The following is an 18151-nucleotide window of genomic DNA, read 5'->3' as shown; positions in this document are numbered from 1 at the left end:
TCTCCTTAATACCCTAGCGAAATCGTTCGCCTTGGCTTCAATCATATCTCCCAAAATTTCCGAGGTGGTGATGTTAAAAATATACTTTTAGGCTTATTAGCCAACCTAAACCTTGAAACTCATTTAACATTCTTGTGACGATTTATTTATAGTTACGGTCTTTATGATGACCTAAAAATCTATAACTTTATGACCCCCTTTAACATACACTATACACTGTTATTTTGTTGCAATTCAGCTTCAATGCTTGTTTTGACTTGCTTGTTAAAGTATTGTTTTAAAGTTTATTTGACATTTTTTTTCATAGTAACATTATATATATGTAACATATAAATATGTAAAGTTTTCCATAAATTCTTTTAATTATCTTATCGCTATTTCTTATCTTCTATTGTTTTAATATATTATAATATTATTAAATTTAATATATAACAATATTGTCGATACACGTGTGGGTTTTTGTTAATAACATAATATTGTTTAAAACACCTGTCTTTTAGCATATCATTTATTATTTAACCAGTCACATATTAATCAATTTACTTAGCCTTGTTTGGTTACTAAAGATTAGTTAATCCAATTTTCCTGTTGTGACAACTTTCTTGTACCACGCAGCAGATTTTTTCAATGTTCTGGTTCTGTTTGGACTGTCGAAATCCACTTGAACGATGCCGTACTTTACCCTGAGTGATTAAATTATAGTAATTAAATACGATAATATGACTTTTTCTGTTTCTTACGTGTATCCTAAGACCCACTCAAAATTATCCAACATGGTGTAACCTTTGACATTTACGCCATCGATTAGCATACTGTTTAGTATACCACTCAAGGAATCCTGAAATTTTAATTAATATAGTTAATATTTTAGTTATTTAGTTAATATATTATTTCTCTTTTTTTTGTGTTATATTTTTGCTCAATAAATTACACAGTTATTTAAATAAGTATTAAAATGGATAGCTCAAGTAAAAGTACATGAGGAAAGGTATAAGAAAGTATATGAGGAAAAATAGGAATAAAGAAACAATGATTGAAAATAGGGAATGTTTCAGGCACTGGGGCTCGCTACCTAATCTAGGTGATTTGGCAAATTAGAATAGAACCAAACTAGAAAATTTCTTTGTTGTTGCTGTGAATGGAACCCGTGACCTCCTCGTGTGAGCTTAATGTTCTAACTACAACACCATAGAAACAGTGGCTTACCATCTTTCTACGAGTTCTCATATGATATGGTTAGTGCTTAAAAAGTAAACTGAAGGGCTTTTCCACTGAATTACTTCGGAGTTTTCGTCACATCAGTTCAGCAATAACATTATACATAAATATCTCATTATTTTAGATAAAACATATGTGATAACATTACGTGTGCGTTTGAAATTTGAGGTTTCTCTCGATTTTCCCCTTCTCACCATCTGATCCTAATATGGTTCCAATGGGGTCACCTCATTTCTTCTTCATTCATTCTTTCGAATAAAAAAATTATTTTGAAAATCACTCCATAATTGACGGAGAAATCGTCGAACATACATTAAAAAAAAGTATATAGGTTAAACATGTTTTTTGTTTATTTTTATTTAGTTATTACAACTATTGTTATGTACATATTTTATTTTAAAACGTCTTTTTGTGTTAGAAATCTGAGTTTGATTTTTTCTTAATTTTTTTGATTTTTTCCTTATTTATTTTCTGAAGTTTGTTGAATTGCTTTGTTAACATTTGAGATTGGGCCTCATTTGTTTGGTTTATTGTATAGGTGAGTCCTTAATAATTTTGTTTTACTGTGTAAAATAAATATTTTGGTATTCTTGTCAAATATATTTGCATATGTATCTTTAAATAATCATCATAAAATTATTGTCACAGTTCCCAAGTGGACGTTGTGCTATTTTTGCCTAAACTTTAGAGATATTAATTGCATTTATTTTTTACCAAGCGTTTTACTGATAATATTTTTTATTTAATGTTCTTAAGTATTATACATTTCATAGTTAAGTCATTAATATGTCTGGAGTACTCTCACTCACTCCAATTCTATAAAATGTCTAGTATTCATTTTAAAATTATTATTTCAGTTAGGGTCACACAGAGTACAGTTAATATCGACGAATCGATTGTAAAATAAAAATTGATAAATCCAATTTCAATTTTTTTTCTTGTTGTTGGTTGCACAAGACCATTTATTTAACTGTAAAATATAATATAAATAATCCAAATAAATTCAAAGGGCGTTAAAAAGTTCATATATTGGACTGCGAAAATGATGGTTAGGAAACGGTAATTGACTTAAATATTCCATAGCGCTCTTGATAAGCGACTTAAAATGGCGAATTTTGTGTTTTTATTTCTGGTAAATTCTAAGCAATGTCACTTTTAATTTTAAAATAAATGAATTTTAAAATAATCTGTCTATGGTATATTATTATTATTATAAACCAATATTTTTGTAATTATTTATTAGTTATCTTGACTATTGTTGGTACTAGTGCACCTACACTATTTACTTATATTTTAAAATTGTTAAGATGCAGCATATACTGTTTATGATACTACTCACGTTTAAATATGTAATTCGGTTATTGTCTTCCAATCCACCGTTGTCAGGCCACCCGTTCTCTGTGATGAAAATTTCCTTCGGGTTATAGCGATCGTTGACAAAATTTATAATACTTCTAATGCCGTTAGGATCAGAAACAATTGTATCACTACTCTGTAGCCATGATGGATCCGTCGATGTTATATAGGCGGAATCTTGAGCCAGAGACGGAGCAGAATAATAGTCATCATCCACAGGTTCCACTACATAACTTGAATAACTGTTAAATAGATATCAGTTGTATTAGAGACCTAACCAGTCATATGTAATAGTCATGTACTTACGCATTTAAAGCGAAATAATCTGCAGAGCCCTTGATAAATCGTTTTTGTTGTGGAGTGAATTCTGGAAGTCTGGAAAAATTGTATCCCTCTAACCAGCTTCTGTATGCCACTCGTTCTTTAACCACTTCAGGCCAGTCTCCATTAAATATAGGGTTTGCGAATAATCCACACTAGAATAATGCCACAGAAATATTGCAGGAATTATGGATATTTGTGAATTAAACTATTGGGTGGTTATAAGAAATATTATTCCAGCATTATGCGACTTGCGCCTAAGATAATCGGAGCCCGAAATTATAGACCTACTGGATCTTTTCTCTCTCGTGGGTATAGTCCTTCAGTATCTTTTTAAATTCAAAAAATACTTCAAATACATCGTTTTGAGTCGACTGTGGATATAAAAACGGAATCGAGAAATGTGTTTAAAGATAATGGTCAGTAATTAATTTTTTTTATTCAAACATTTTGTAACGACTTAACGACTGTCGTTAAAATTTTCTATTTTGAAGATGAAGGTTTTATGGTAGGTGGTATAGCGAGAACTGTTGAATCGTTTTTGAATTTTCGCTTTAGAACTATAACGATGTTTTTCACTCTCTACTCTCTGATGTTGTTACACACACTTACACACCACCACTTGCAACCCAAATTTCTAGTTTCATTTAACGATTTATAATCTTCTAAACTGTTTCTTATTAGACCCTTTTGAAGACTTGCTTCATAAGGAATTACATAAACTGAACGAAATCAAAGCAGTTGATGAGTATCAATGGAAAATGGTACTTATGCAAGACAAAATAGGACAAGATTATTAAAATTATATCAAAACATAGCATATCAAAATTAGGTGTTTATGTGCATTTTGGTCTAAAATAACCGTTGGTAAAAATGTGAAGCATTAACAATTGTTAAACAACCTAGTTTCTTAAATTCGAAGGTTTTGGCTTCATACATATAACATTTTTCTATTTAATAATATTAAACAGTGTATAAAAACGTTAATGCTGAAACGCTCAAAATTACATTTTTGAGTCATTACGTTGTTGTGCGAAATGAAAGAATCTGCTTCCGAAGACAATTATACGTCTTTAGAAACCGATGGTGATGTTGCTTCGCCATATTCTATATAAGAACGGTTTGACGAACTAAGAAGATAATAAATTTCAAAAGTTATTGCACGAAAACCCAGCTGAAATTCTCAAAACATTTTCAGAGAGCTTAGCAAATTGTGAATTAACTATTTCCAGGCGTTGACATGCAATAGAATTTATCGATATGAATTGGACAAAATTTCGACGACCTATTGTTGCAAAAAAGACCAAAAATAGCGAGTCACAGGCGCAAAATCATCCTTTTGCATGGCAATACTCGGCTACCCTTTATAAATTTGTGAAGTATACACTGCTGTAGCTCGAAAGGGAAGTTCTGGTGTGCCTGGGGTACTCAGCGGATAATCTGTTTGATCAATAGGTAAGTTCGAAGATCCCACCGAACCAGTGTGAAAAAGTTCTTCGGTTCTCAAATGTCTGCAAAATTCTTTAAAACATTAGTGATAATAGGAGGTTATAAACCGGCAAATCTTTTTTTTGATACCTTTGATAAATTTCAAATTGATGTCTCTGATTCAACCAGTCATTCATAAACAGATTAGGTCTTTAATATCTTCGAACAGAAACGAGGTAACGGCGGCCCGTTCTTGCCTTTTGCTGGCAAGAACGTTAGCGGGGTAAGTATCAATACCATTAAATATTAATCTAATGGCGTTTTTATTGGAAATATTTTTATTGTGCTGCAGATGCACTGAATATTAGTATGGTCACTGTAACTATATCTTCTCTATAATTTTTGATTCACCGAAAAGAATAGATACTATTTTAATGTTAGCTCTATTCAAAGTTAATTTATGAAATCTATAAGAACAGTAAGTAGCTTTCTAATTCAGTTATTTCAGAGAATTATTAATATGGAAAGTATCTATAGAAGACTAGAAGGGATATGCAGCTATATGGGAGATATGTCTTCACTAGTTATAGACATAGGTATTTCAAAATGGAACATTATGCCGTTCTTGGCAAGAGGCTAATAAAAAGAGTGCAATGAAAACAAAAGTTTATGCAAAAAGGTAAAAGTTCGAATAACATTTGATTAGGCTTTGTAAATCATAATATTTTTAAAAAATTAATATATATTATATAGATATATTATTCTTCATGTTAGAAACAAAAAGATCCCAACAAGTGGTCGATAAAAACTGTAATTAAGGATTGGTTTGTAAAACATAAATTAAGGTTTGAAGATATATTAAAAAATTAATTGTTTCATATTGTTAATTGGTAAATATAAATAAAAAGTTTAACTGTGCTTTACTTTAATTTACTTTTTTAGAAATAGACCTGCAAAAATATACACGGTAGATATGGTCGCAGAATGTAATGTAGATATGCAGGCCAAGAAAAATATACAGGCAAGAACTGTTTGGATATGTGGAAAGCAATACAAAATAACACCTTTCTTTTGATATATAGATATTTAAATATGGTATGGATGAATTCCACCAGGTATACAGAATAAGGCATTGACAAGTGGTGGAATGGTGAGCTGGTGTTAGATTGGAATTTAACAGCTTAATTATTGACTAGAATAGTGGATCAGAATGTGACAGTGAGTGAATGAAACTTTCTGGATGTGGGATAAATCATTTAATGTTGACAATATCAAGACAGAGTGAAGATTGTGGAAACAATCAACACAACTAAAGGTGGGTATATAATTAATATAAGATAATTTTAGAAAATCGTATTATAGAGTGTTGTAAGACGTATGTACATAGATATATGTGTAATTGTTCAAAATATATATGAGCATTTGGTTAAATTTTATGAGGAGAAAATGAATACCAACTGTTTTGCAAATATGGCAAATACATAGAGAGAATGCAGTAATTAAATCTAATTTTTAAGAAAAATGTATACAGGTAGTAGCAGAAGAAACTAAGGAGAAATACGGTCATTTAAGAATGATTTGACAATAAAACACACCAACGAAGGAAACAAAGGAAGGAAAACTAAATATAAAAAGGTAAATATGTTCTTTAATGAAAATAAAATACAGTACTTGGACGTATAATTATTATTTAGGTGAATCTAGCCTCCATGTGATACCATAGGTGGTTTAGAAAAGAGTTGAATGTAAAATGAAATAATTCTGACCTATAAACTATTGTAGCTGATTAATTAATTGTGCTTTAAGTCATTCGATAAAATATGCATTAGATTTTTACACCATTACACCGTTTTGACGTCATAAATTAGGATGACGTCAGTTCACTGCTAATTTGGATAGACTATAAATTGGTATTGACATACTAATACTAATATTTAGTACTTACATAGAATTCTAAGGCCCTAATTTGAGCAGCTATATCCTCTGTGCTGTTTGACTTGGCGTAAAACCAGAAGCACATATTATTGAAACCAATTAATCCTGAAATATTAATTAATTAAACTATTCAATTATAGAATATGTGCTGGATATATTGTTCAGGTTTAATGAATGTATGAATAATGAAGTATAATTTTAATTGCAGTATAAATTAAAACGTTTCTGTGTTTTGTATAATTTTTTCTGCTTACCTCTCTGTTTACGTCTAAATTCGTTGTTGTAAATATGGAATATCGTTGCATGGGAGAGAACATGGGTGTAGGCGCACTGATAAGCACCTTCACCTGGTAATTTTAAACCTGGAGCGAAATCGCCCTAAAACATTTTATTAAATCATTTGTTTATATAATTAAAAACTGACTTGCACAGTTTAACGATAATTGTTTTGTAAGTTTGGTACAATATTACAGTTGAAAACTATGTTCGTTCTTGATTCAGTTTAGCGGATTAGGTAAAAAGCAATTACAAATATAAAACGTTATTCCATTATTACATAATTTCTGAAATTTATGTCTAAATTAAGTGATTTTTAAAAGTTTCTTGTGAAGCCAGATTTACATCATCAAGGGAGTTTTAGAGAGAGTGGATCAAATGGCACTCAAGGGGGGTAAAGTTCAGGATATATGATTTATCAATACTTGTTAGATAATCTGGCACAATTTTTGCTATGCTTTTTTAATTAATGGTATTTTGAATATTTAACTAAATTTCTGTTCAGATGAAGAAATGTTTGAAATTATTGGACAATATTTCGCTTCACTGTTGGGTTGTGAGCGTAGCGCCTATCAATTATCGCATCCGGATTGCGCATAAAATTAATTTGTAAGAACTGATGATTCGCTTTTGGTAGTGGAAACAGCACTTCTGTAAGTGATACATTTATCCTTGTATTTGTGATAGTTTAATATTTTGTATTTCTGATATAAATTTGAATGCTATCAAAAAACCTTTGATGGTATAGTACCTTGAAAGTCGACATGACGTTGTCATGTACAATATGCGTTGCGCCAAATAACATTTAGAAACAAGTAATATACTTTTGAATGTTGTGCAAGAACTAGTTAGAATAATGCATCTCAGAAATTAATGAGCAAATTGAACCTAATATTAGGGAGATATTGTGGTAAGTTTGCTTTTTCATCAGCGCAATATAATCCAATAGACAAAACAATTCGACTGTTATCATGTTTTTTCTCTCGCTCGGTCAGCACGTGCTATAGCTCCTCGTAGATTTAATTGACATGAACCATCTAAACCAGGTTGTCTTATTCTTAACATTCTTAATAACAAATCTAAAAGCAGGATTATCCTCTGCTCGCATTCGCCACCGTCCTGTCACTCTTGGACCTGACAATATTCCTTTTCCCTTGATAAATAATTTCCCTCCTCAAGCCCTCTCCCAACTTTTGAACATTTATAATGGCATTTGGTCACTTGGTTCTTTTCCACCCTCCTGGTCCCACTCTATCCTAATCTCTAACCATTTCCCTCACCGACCATTTGTGTAAGGTATTCAAGCCTATGATACTTAAATGCCTATCTTGGTTTCTGGAAACCTATTCATTACTATCTGATTTTCAGTATGAATTTCGCCCTGGTCGGTCCACAATAAATCATTTGGTGGGCTTAGAGAGTGATATAAGAAATGCTTACTCCGACAGAAAACACTTAATGGCACTATTATTGGATTTACAAAATGCATTTGATAGAGTCAATAGGTTTTTGATAATCAACAATCTACACTGCCTTGGGCTCATGGGTAATATCCTGGACTTTTTGGAGAATTTTCTCAGCAACAGATCTTTCCGAGTCTGTTCGGGAGGTTTTCTCTCCTCCACCCACCCGCTCTCGACTGGAGTCCCTCAGGGCTCAGTTCAAAAGCCTTCCTTATTCGTAATAGCCCTTGATTCAATTAATTCCTCTACTTAATGCTCATCTACCGATTTTTTACGGACAACATACTTATTCGCTGCTCGGTCAAGTCTCCAAAATTTGGGGAGAGGCTCCTTCAAAGAGCATTAAACCGTCTTTCTTCCTGGTCCTCCTCCACCGAATTTCTAATATTTCCTTCAAAGTCCTATGTAATCCACTTGTGTCGGAGACGTAACTGTACCCGCATCTATTCGTTCTCTCTTAATAAAGTTGGCTACCTAACCGGCACACAAAAATATAATCAAAATTTATTCCTCTATAATCCTTCCTAAGCTAGGCTATGGTTCCCTACTCTTCGCTGCTGCTGCTCTAACTTACCTCAAATCCCTAGAAGCCATTCAATATACTTCATTCAGAATATCACACACACATTCGATCTTCCCCTGCAATTAACTTGTGCAGTCTTACATCCACCCCACCACTTTCTTATCGTAAGGATTTATTTTAACTGAAGTTCGCTGTAAAATCTTCTACCATCTTTCGTAAACTTGACTTCAAGTTAGAGTCATCCACCCGTCCTGGACCGTCTTATCCCTAGCTACTCCACTCGTACCTCCCAAATAATTATAGATCTTCTGTCCAGGATTGGAATTAGCTTGTTGCATCCTCTCCTTGTTCACTACCCCAATTTTCCACTTTGGACCTTCACTACCCCATAAATACTTCATAAAAATATCATTATGACAATTTTATAAAAAAGAAGGTCTTCGGTCCAGGTTCTGTGAACTTCTCCACTATTACCTTGACCCCCAGCACACATATACTGATGGCTCCAAATCTCGCAGCGGGCTTGGCAGTGCCTTTGTGGTGGACAACCGGGCATTTCGTTTCAAGAACCTTGAACAGGGTTCAGTATTGACCGCTAAACTCGCGATATTTAAAGCTTATATTACACCACAACACAAACTTTCAAATAATGGCTAATCTTGACCGACTCCCGAAATGCTCTCGATTGTGTCCTGGAACAGAAGTTTAACTATCCCCTGGTCACCGACTCACTGTCAATTATCCGTACCTTCTATCTGAATGAGATCAGGACAAGTTTACTGTGGATCCCTTCTCACGTAGGTATACCAGGAAAATAGCGCGAGGATAGTGCGGTTAAATCGGCAGCTTCATCTTCCCTCCATATCACGAATGTTTGTGTCCATACCGAAATTATACCATTCGTATCTTGTTTATCTTATTTTTTTCTTCGCGTTCCTTTCGTTCGTCACCATGCCGTAGCTTGGAATCGACTTCGAGCCCGCCTGCTCACTGTGAGTTTTGTCACCGTGCCTCTATCAGTCTACCCCATATTGAACGATTGTCCACGGCTCACCCAGATTAGAACTAAGTATGGACTGTAAAATTTAAAAAATGCCTTAACAGGAGAAAATACCGACAGACTCATCGGATTTCTATGAGAGATTGATTTTCTTTATAGAATCTAACCTATGCTAAGATTAGTGTTACTGATCATATAACTATTACCACTTCGGTATGGGTGTTGATGTGTGCTGCCTGTATGGAGCCTCTACTTCGTTATGGTTTTGTTTGTAGGCTTGTGTTTTTGTTTATTTTAATATTATATATACACTATTTATTTTTTTAACCCTCTGTTTGTGTTATTAATTTTATTTATTTATTAATCTATTATTTTATGTCTGTCCCGGTCCTCTCTAGAATATAACCGCACTATTGTAAAGTGCGAAATGGCGACACCCATCAAAGCGAACAAAAAAAAAGAAATGAAAGAATGAACTTATCGCGCATTAAATATGTTACCAAATAATAAGAAATGTGAAATAGAGATATATATTGTGTTTTACCAAAAACAGTCACTACATATTTCAAATATATTCTTCGAAAATTCTTACTCGATAGGAATTAGAGCACCTAATTACCTATCAAAAATGTCCTAAATTTGTATGAAATGCAAATCGTGCTAAAATATTGAACGATCAATACCGAGAAATTACCTTCAATGTTTAATACATTATATATCCTTACCGCGGTTTGACTTTAGTGCTTGGAACTTTTAATCAACAATCAACATTTTTAGTTGCAAAATAAATTTCCAAAGGCACTCATAAATATTTGACAACCAAGGACAATATCGATCCGATGTCACAGTGAAACTATTGGTGAGAGTGACAGTGACACTTTATGTGGGAAAATAGAATTATTATTTTTACTATTTTCCTCGCTATTATTCCATACTTTCTCACCATGTAAACTTTCTTTGAATTTCTACAAATAGTTTCTGGAGTTTTAGTGAGACTTAAACATAATCCAAATGTAGTCCAGTAAGGCTGGATCGATTCTCAATTGACAGACCCAATGTTCAGATCTTAAAAGTGGTGATTTGGACTCTCCTGATACCCTAGTGTTGATTTACTAAGAAGCACATAAACGTGTTCCATGAAATAAGTTCTACAGTTAACATATCGACGCTGATATTTACGGCTACTATTTTAATGGAAGAAAACGAGTTATTTTAGGTATTCATAAGTTAAAGTTTGGAAATTGTGAAGAATAACCAAGTGTGAAGCATTGAAATAATATTACAAGTTATTTGGAATCATATACTTAATAACGTAATATTCAGGAGCAATTAGTCCAAGAATGCTTGTTTCATTCATATTTACGATGTAGACTTTTAAAGTGTAAGAATGACAATAAATGTAATAACAATAATAAATTCATACCCACTGAATCCAGGTTCAAATGTTTAAGAACTGCAAAGTGTTCTTCACAAAATCTTTTTTAATAATTTTTTAATGTTAACACAATATTTGCTGGTGAATGTATGAAAATATAAAATTTAATTATGCAAGGCAATATCAACACCAAACTTACCAATATCACCTGGTGATTTGTTTTCAGTTCTATTTACCTCTTCGTAGCCGTATATGCAATTCGTGGAAGGTTCATTTAATGTCACCCAGTACTTAACATATTGTCCAAAATGCTTGAAACAAATTCTGGCGTACTGTCCAATATAATCAGCGATACGAGGATTCATCCAGCCTCCAAGTTGTTCTAGATACTCAGGCAAGTCCCAGTGAAATATAGTAACCACGGGTTCAATTCCTGCTTCTTTGAGAGTCTAACATTAAAGTAAAGTAATTCAACACCGTGACAATAAGACAATATTGATAATTCTTACTTTAAATACGTTTATATAATAATCGATTCCTGCTTGATCGATTTTGGTTGGAGTGCCATTAGGAAAGATACGTGTCCATGCTATGGAGAACCTGAATTAAGAGATCAGCGCTGATTATATTAACTATGTTGCGATGGAATTTTAATTTTTTTTGGGCAGTCATGTAAATTTAAGTTTACGTTAATTGTGGAATTCTTTCGGTTGTATAGTTTACGGGCCTAATTTATTGGATCTTTAACTGGTATTCCTAATATTTATGACAGGGGAAAATAATTTTGGCTTGGGACAAGATATAACATCGCATTTTTTTCACAATAACAAAAGTTGCTTCACTCAAAATGCTATAATTTACAAACTAATGATCCGACAGCTGTCAAATTTATACACGCCTCTTTTGAGGGTTAGGGCTAGCTAAAAAAATATATGGATTTAATTCTAGTAACGCCATCTATGTGTCAGTCCGGAAACATTTTAATTGACCTTTTAAGCATTATTATATCAGATAATAAGATAGAGCCAATTAATTATCCTAGATATATACCTATATTTAACTTATTGTAAAGGCAAATTGTAGGTTATTCTTCAAAGAATGTTGACAATATAATAAATAATCAATAATAAAAATAGATGAAAATTTATTTACCTGTACGCCTTTAGTCCAAGGTCTTTCATAATGGCGATATCTTCTTGATAAAGATGATATGAATCGCATGCTACGTCAGCAGTGGAGTCATCAATGATGTGATATGGTTCATGGTTGAATACGTCCCAGATGCTAGAACCCTTTCCATCTTCGTTCCAGGCTCCCTCATATTGAAATGCTGATGAAGCTGTACCGAATAGGAAGTCTCGAGGAAATTCTCTAATCGCTTGACAGCTATGTATGATGAAAATAGATCAATCATTCATTAATTTAAAACTTAAAAAATTGAAAATACGTAACTATACATGCTTAGTTTATTACTAGATTTATAATTGAATATTGAATGATAAAGTTGTATCTGTGTGTGTGTTTTCCAGCTTATGTTGAATCCATTAGCCATTATATCCCTTTTGTTTCTGTTTAGTAACGTCAGTGAATTACGATTTGCGTTACTATCTAGTTCTTTTAAATGCCTTGGCTACTCACAGTTGAATTTCTATTAGACTTAATGGTAATAGAATTTAACATATTTATTGAGTAAGTACTTCCTAGAACTAACTATATATAAAGAAGTGAATCAGGTGATATAAACTATGAAACAACATGTTCAACTTGTAAACTATGAATTCTACATTCGACATCGTAACTTGGCGGACATACAATTCCATCCTGAGATAATTTTATATTTTACAGGAATCGTGCTCCAATCAACCAAACATATATAAATGATTCCAATAAGCACTCGAAAACCCTAACGGAGAGTTGCCCTGGAGTGACAAGTTGGACCGGGTTATATGAGACTTCCTCTGGGCTTACCAATACACTAAACCGAAACCGCCTCATAGTTGACCCCTGTGGATCGCTACTGCTACTGCATTAAATTTGGTGATATGGCACCCGCTAACCGGGCAGCCATTATTGGGCAGGAGTACCCGGCGAAAAAACCTGTAGTGAAACTAACTGTTGATTCGCGAACTTGAGTTAACATATGACTGGATGCTGTCGCATGGGGGCAAGAGTTATGACTGTGGCGACGGATGAGGTCGTTTCAGCCTGGAAAAGGGCATGTTAGGGGCGACGCGGTGCTAAGCTCCCAGCATGTCCACTAGCTCGCGAACAAGTCCGTTTTCAGAAGAAATTGAGCTGAGTTGTTGTTTGTGGAAGGACTGATATATTAAGTGCTTGGTTTGGAGTGACAGTTTCCTTGTGAATTTGATTATTTCTGACAAACCATGGAGCGTTCGATATATTTTTCAATGCAATAAATAAGATGTGGAGCAAGGTTATAGAAGGTAATATTCAGGTTGCAAAATAATATTGGTAATGAAAAACAAATGTTTTGAAACTGCAGAAAACCAGAATTTTAAACTGATTTTTTAAATTTATACTAGTGGCTGCTAAGGGCATCTAAGCTCGGATTTCTAGATACGGCATAACATAAAAAAACACTTTAATATTAATAAATCGATTAGTATAAGATTTTAAAAGCGTATAACAATATTAGACAGAAATGGCGGAAATTTGAAGAACTACAAAACATATCATGTACTTGATGATCGCCATTTATGACAATTGAACTTCGACTACTATTATTTATCTTAAATTTTTTCGCAACTAAATTGTAAAATTTATTACATACTAACAATAAATAATTAAATTTGCAAGGTAATTCGATTCAACGAATAGTTCTAATATATATTGTGTAATCATTAAAATATAAGACGATGTGATTATATAGGCAATAATTCAGGGGTCATATTGTTAATTTTATTAAAAAAATTGTGTTGAATAGAATAAAATTATGAAATTTTTTTGAAAAATTGACAGGTTTACAAAAGATAACATCATTCTCCATTAAATTTACTCACTTACTCAGATAGTGTGTAACGTAGTGGGTTAAAATACGAATCGATTCAACGTCCATTTTAACTGACAAATTTAGTTTCCTCTTACTTCAAGCTCTTTTCAAAAAAGTCTGATAATGAATATACAAAAATCTTTTAAAGTATTCACTTAAAGTTATTAAATTGTTTTTGAATATCAGTTAAAATAAAATTATAGTTACCTAATGATGATGGAAATTAATAGAATACAGCGTCTCATCGTTAGTAGCACCTGGAACAAGTAGATAAATGATATTTGCTTTTGATTTTTATATAAAAATATAATGTTTAAACAACAGATCAGACATTGGAGTAAGGTTTATGAAAGCCTTCATTCTGTAAGTCTATGGGGATTAAGTTATTTGAAAATAATACTAGTAAATGATAAATTTATAAAAAAAATAATTAACTTTATAAACTATTTTTTAGCGCTGGTTCTTAAAATACATTTAATTTTCTAAATTTGATAAATTACACTTTTATTTATGCACTTAAATTTGATAATTTGATAATAAGCACTTGATAAATTAAGTAATTTAATTTGAGTGGCGATATTAAAATTATGCTAATTTTAAAACTATCTTTTTTTTTGTATTAGTGCAGGATCTTATGAACGCTAGATTTATGTCATTTTATAAAAGTTGGAGCTTCTATGGAATTATATTATCACAGATAAAAATAATTTGCTGATATAAATAGTCGGTTGTACTAAATTTTAGACATACGTGACAAAATCATACCAGGAAATGTTGGTTCTTGGTATTGGTTATAGTATAGCATGGTAACCCATAATTCATAACTAATAGCGTTTATAATACTAAAGTATAAAAACTTATTTATAAGCAAACGCCATTTACGTCATTCCAATTTACAATAATAAATAAATTCCTGGTTATGGAAGACCTACTGATACTGATATTTAGGCAACAGAAAACTAAATATTCGAAACAGTTTATAAGTTGTATCACCAGTTCGATTTAAAACAAGTCCCTGATATCAGACGTAGAAATGCCGGAGTTTAGAAGAGCCAAAAAGGATAAAACTCATTGATTTCGAGAATTTTCGCAAACTGAGAAAAAGTGGACTGGTGGAATGGTGTGTTAAGCGTTAACATTTTTTTAAATAATTACATCTTACATTGAATATGCTCAGTACAATTTTAGTTTACAAATTAATTTATTACTACTGTTCTATTATACTTGCATTAATACTATATATACATGTAAGGCGAGTACGGGCTTGATACATCATATATTTTTAAACTAATCTACTTAAGCAAAAATTAAGAATACACTAAACAAGTTCATATGTTTGTTTCGCTTCAATGTTCTTACTTCCTGTGTGTTGTTCAGTAGCAGTATCGCTTCCACGTGGCTGTGATTTAGCAACCTTATTTCATGTTTTAAGGCAAAATCTTGGATTACTTCATATATCTATTTGAATTCGAGGCCTTCATGTAGTAATTAATCATAGAACTTTGTTTTGGGTGCGCTTGTTTACTAGATAACTAGTCTTAGTGAAATCCGATATTTGCAACCTATAGATCCTTATAGAGATTTATAATTGACTGATAAACCAATCTCTTTGATTTTAGATCAAGTTGAGAGTATCTTCTGACTAATCAGTACAGTTGCTTGACTTTGAGTCTAATCTGCTCTGCTTTCTGTTTAACTTCATATTTTCCGAGATATAGATATATAATATAACTAGATATATTCCGAGGTATATAGCTGATTCTGTTTGAGGAATCGGGCATCCGCCAAGTGATATAATTAAGTTTTTGTCATTTGGGCGCAACTCAAAATTAACATGGACAGATTTCGAGCTATTAAGCTCTATTTTTTCAGTATCTAGTCTGTTTGTAGATCTTGTTGACCGCTAGTTGTACTTTTCTTACAGCCTTAGGCAGAGATACATCTCTTGCCGTAATATCTGTATCGTTGGCCAATGTTCCAAGTACTGTTTCTTTTGTTGTTGGGATATCAGCAGTATAGAGCATATATAGGAGTCCCAAGACACTACCCTGTGGAATTCCAGACCAAATAGGTTTAGATATTAAAGAAAAGGGCCAGTAAAAATATATAAAATGTGGATGGTGCCTACGTAAAGTTGAACGATGCACTTCTCTATAGATGAAGGGAGCTATTCATTTAGCTCTACTATTATAGCCTACCACATGGATTAGGAACTCCTCCAAGTATTGGTAAGTCTGCTGGAATAGGTGAAGTTACACTGGGCTTCATTATGGGAAGATGAAGCTTTGGAAGCTGAACATGTTCATCTATATAATATCGCTGGTTACACTAATAATGTGTGCCATTCGATATAGTAGTGAATGCAATTAGACGGAAAGTGTTTAAAAGACAGGCATGTTCAGTATGATGCTAAAAACTTCTTCATCCATATGATGTTAGTACACAACGTTATATTCCTTGACACAGACATTCAGACTTTGAGAAATCTTCACAATTTTGTTCGCATAGCTGAGTAATATGATCTCCATATTTATAATGAAAATACTAAAATAGTGACAATTCTCTCCTTGCTAGCTATTGTATATATTATAACTAAGCTTGAGAAGTATCCACTGAAAATATCCGAAACAGTCGATAGTCGCAAAACATTTTGTTTGAAAATAGTAATTAACATTTTCAGTCAAATGCATGGTTCAACTGTTTTTATCCATTCGTGATGTCAGACTAAGATGTACGAATTCTTTCCTGCATAAATTATGAGAGAGAAAAGGATGGAGATAATTGCTTGGAGCAGTTTATTTTAAAAGTGCTTATTTTTTCCACTTGTAGTATAAGCGAGACGGAGATTTATATATTCCATAACGTACTAACTTTTAAAAAATCGAAAGAATTAATTACTAAGTAATATTACCATGCAATGAATAATTTCATTTTAAAGGAAATAGAGTTACTTTTATATTTGAATGTTTTGTAGATGTGTAAAAAGGAATGTAATAATAAGCCCACATATGTTTTATCGTATTTTAATAATATGTTAATTGTTGTTAAATAACATACTATAATAAATATAGATAATACAATAGAACTTAAGGAAAACCTAGAAACTAATGATGTACAATAACCACAAATACTAAACAAAAATTAAACATAAATCTAATCATAGAAAAAACTAATCCATAACATAACTAAAAGTGATGGTATAGTAACTAATAAACGCCTTTTTAAATAAAATATATTTTTCATTTATTATTGAATGGACATATTTTTAATCACTATTCAAAAATATAATCATGTTCAGCTTTTCTCCCGTGATGTGATTTCTTTGATTGTAAATAATTTGGCCAGATTGTGAAAAAACTCGTTCCGACGGGAGTGATGTTGCGGGTATAGCAGAATATTTTAAATGTTAACTATTGTAACTTTAATTATCCATTGATATAATTCAAGTAATCATTTTATGGGATTACCAAAAATCTAATGGGTTTTCTAAACACCCAATAAGTGGCATTTCCAAATACTGTTTAATTTGTAAAGTTGTTGTAGTATCTGGTGTAATTACTTTTTTCATTCTGGCTATTTTTTTATCAAAATGTCTTCAGATGTAATATATTATTCATTGGTATTTGTGGCTTGAACTTAGAGTTGTAGTACTATATTTGTATTTTTTGAAGTTAGAATGAAAGATATCTCTTTTGTGATAATTTCTTTTATCGCCTCAGCATTATTTAAAATACCAAATAGTGACTTTTTAAATCAAGGATCTAAAAGATTGTCCTTTAATGATGACATCTAATTGCAGATAGCAGAAGCTGAGGATTCTTTTTCACAATATTCTCAAACCATAGAACATTTCGCTGAATACATCACTCTACTAAAAAGTGATAAAATAATAAAAATAGATCGTAAAAAAGATTTCTCTGTCTCACCTGCTGATTTTACCAAAAATCTTAACCAAAAAGTGTCGCAATCATCAGTGTTTTCTTGTATCTCTTAATAGCCAACAAAAAATAAATTGTTGAATATTAAAGAAAAGTTTTCCTAGGAGAAAATTTAGTTACTAGAGAAATGTCGTATAAATATTGAATATATTTTGTCACCTCTTTACGGTTAATACTTTTTTTTACGAAATTTTACGAATTGTTACTGTAAAAACTTCTTAATTAAAATCGTTTCGAATCGATGCAATTTCTGGAACATTTCGAATCTAAATTTAGTTTTCAAGATTTTAGGAAATAATTTTCGACAA

General features: G+C 32.0%; 1 protein-coding gene across 1 annotated transcript; it reads right to left on the bottom strand.

Moving 5' to 3' along the window:
- Positions 1-571: 571 nt before the first annotated feature.
- On the bottom strand, positions 572-14283 carry LOC143196366 (myrosinase 1-like). Its single transcript, XM_076404030.1, has 10 exons — positions 14113-14283; positions 12048-12281; positions 11405-11495; positions 11132-11344; positions 6513-6636; positions 6269-6363; positions 2881-3050; positions 2558-2816; positions 741-838; positions 572-683 (listed from the first exon to the last, which is right to left on the bottom strand). The coding sequence occupies exons 1-10, from the start codon at positions 14148-14150 to the stop codon at positions 572-574; spliced, it is 1434 nt and encodes a 477-aa protein (XP_076260145.1). The 5' UTR covers positions 14151-14283.
- Between the last annotated feature and the right edge of the window lie 3868 nt (positions 14284-18151).

This window comes from Rhynchophorus ferrugineus, unplaced genomic scaffold (genome assembly GCF_030347505.1).
Source record: "Rhynchophorus ferrugineus isolate W39M unplaced genomic scaffold, kcgeb_rfMv2 rfM4, whole genome shotgun sequence".
In the NCBI taxonomy this organism is placed as follows: domain Eukaryota; kingdom Metazoa; phylum Arthropoda; class Insecta; order Coleoptera; family Curculionidae; genus Rhynchophorus; species Rhynchophorus ferrugineus.
Note: the sequence above shows the minus strand (reverse complement) of the source record. Positions and strands in the feature narration are given on the sequence as shown.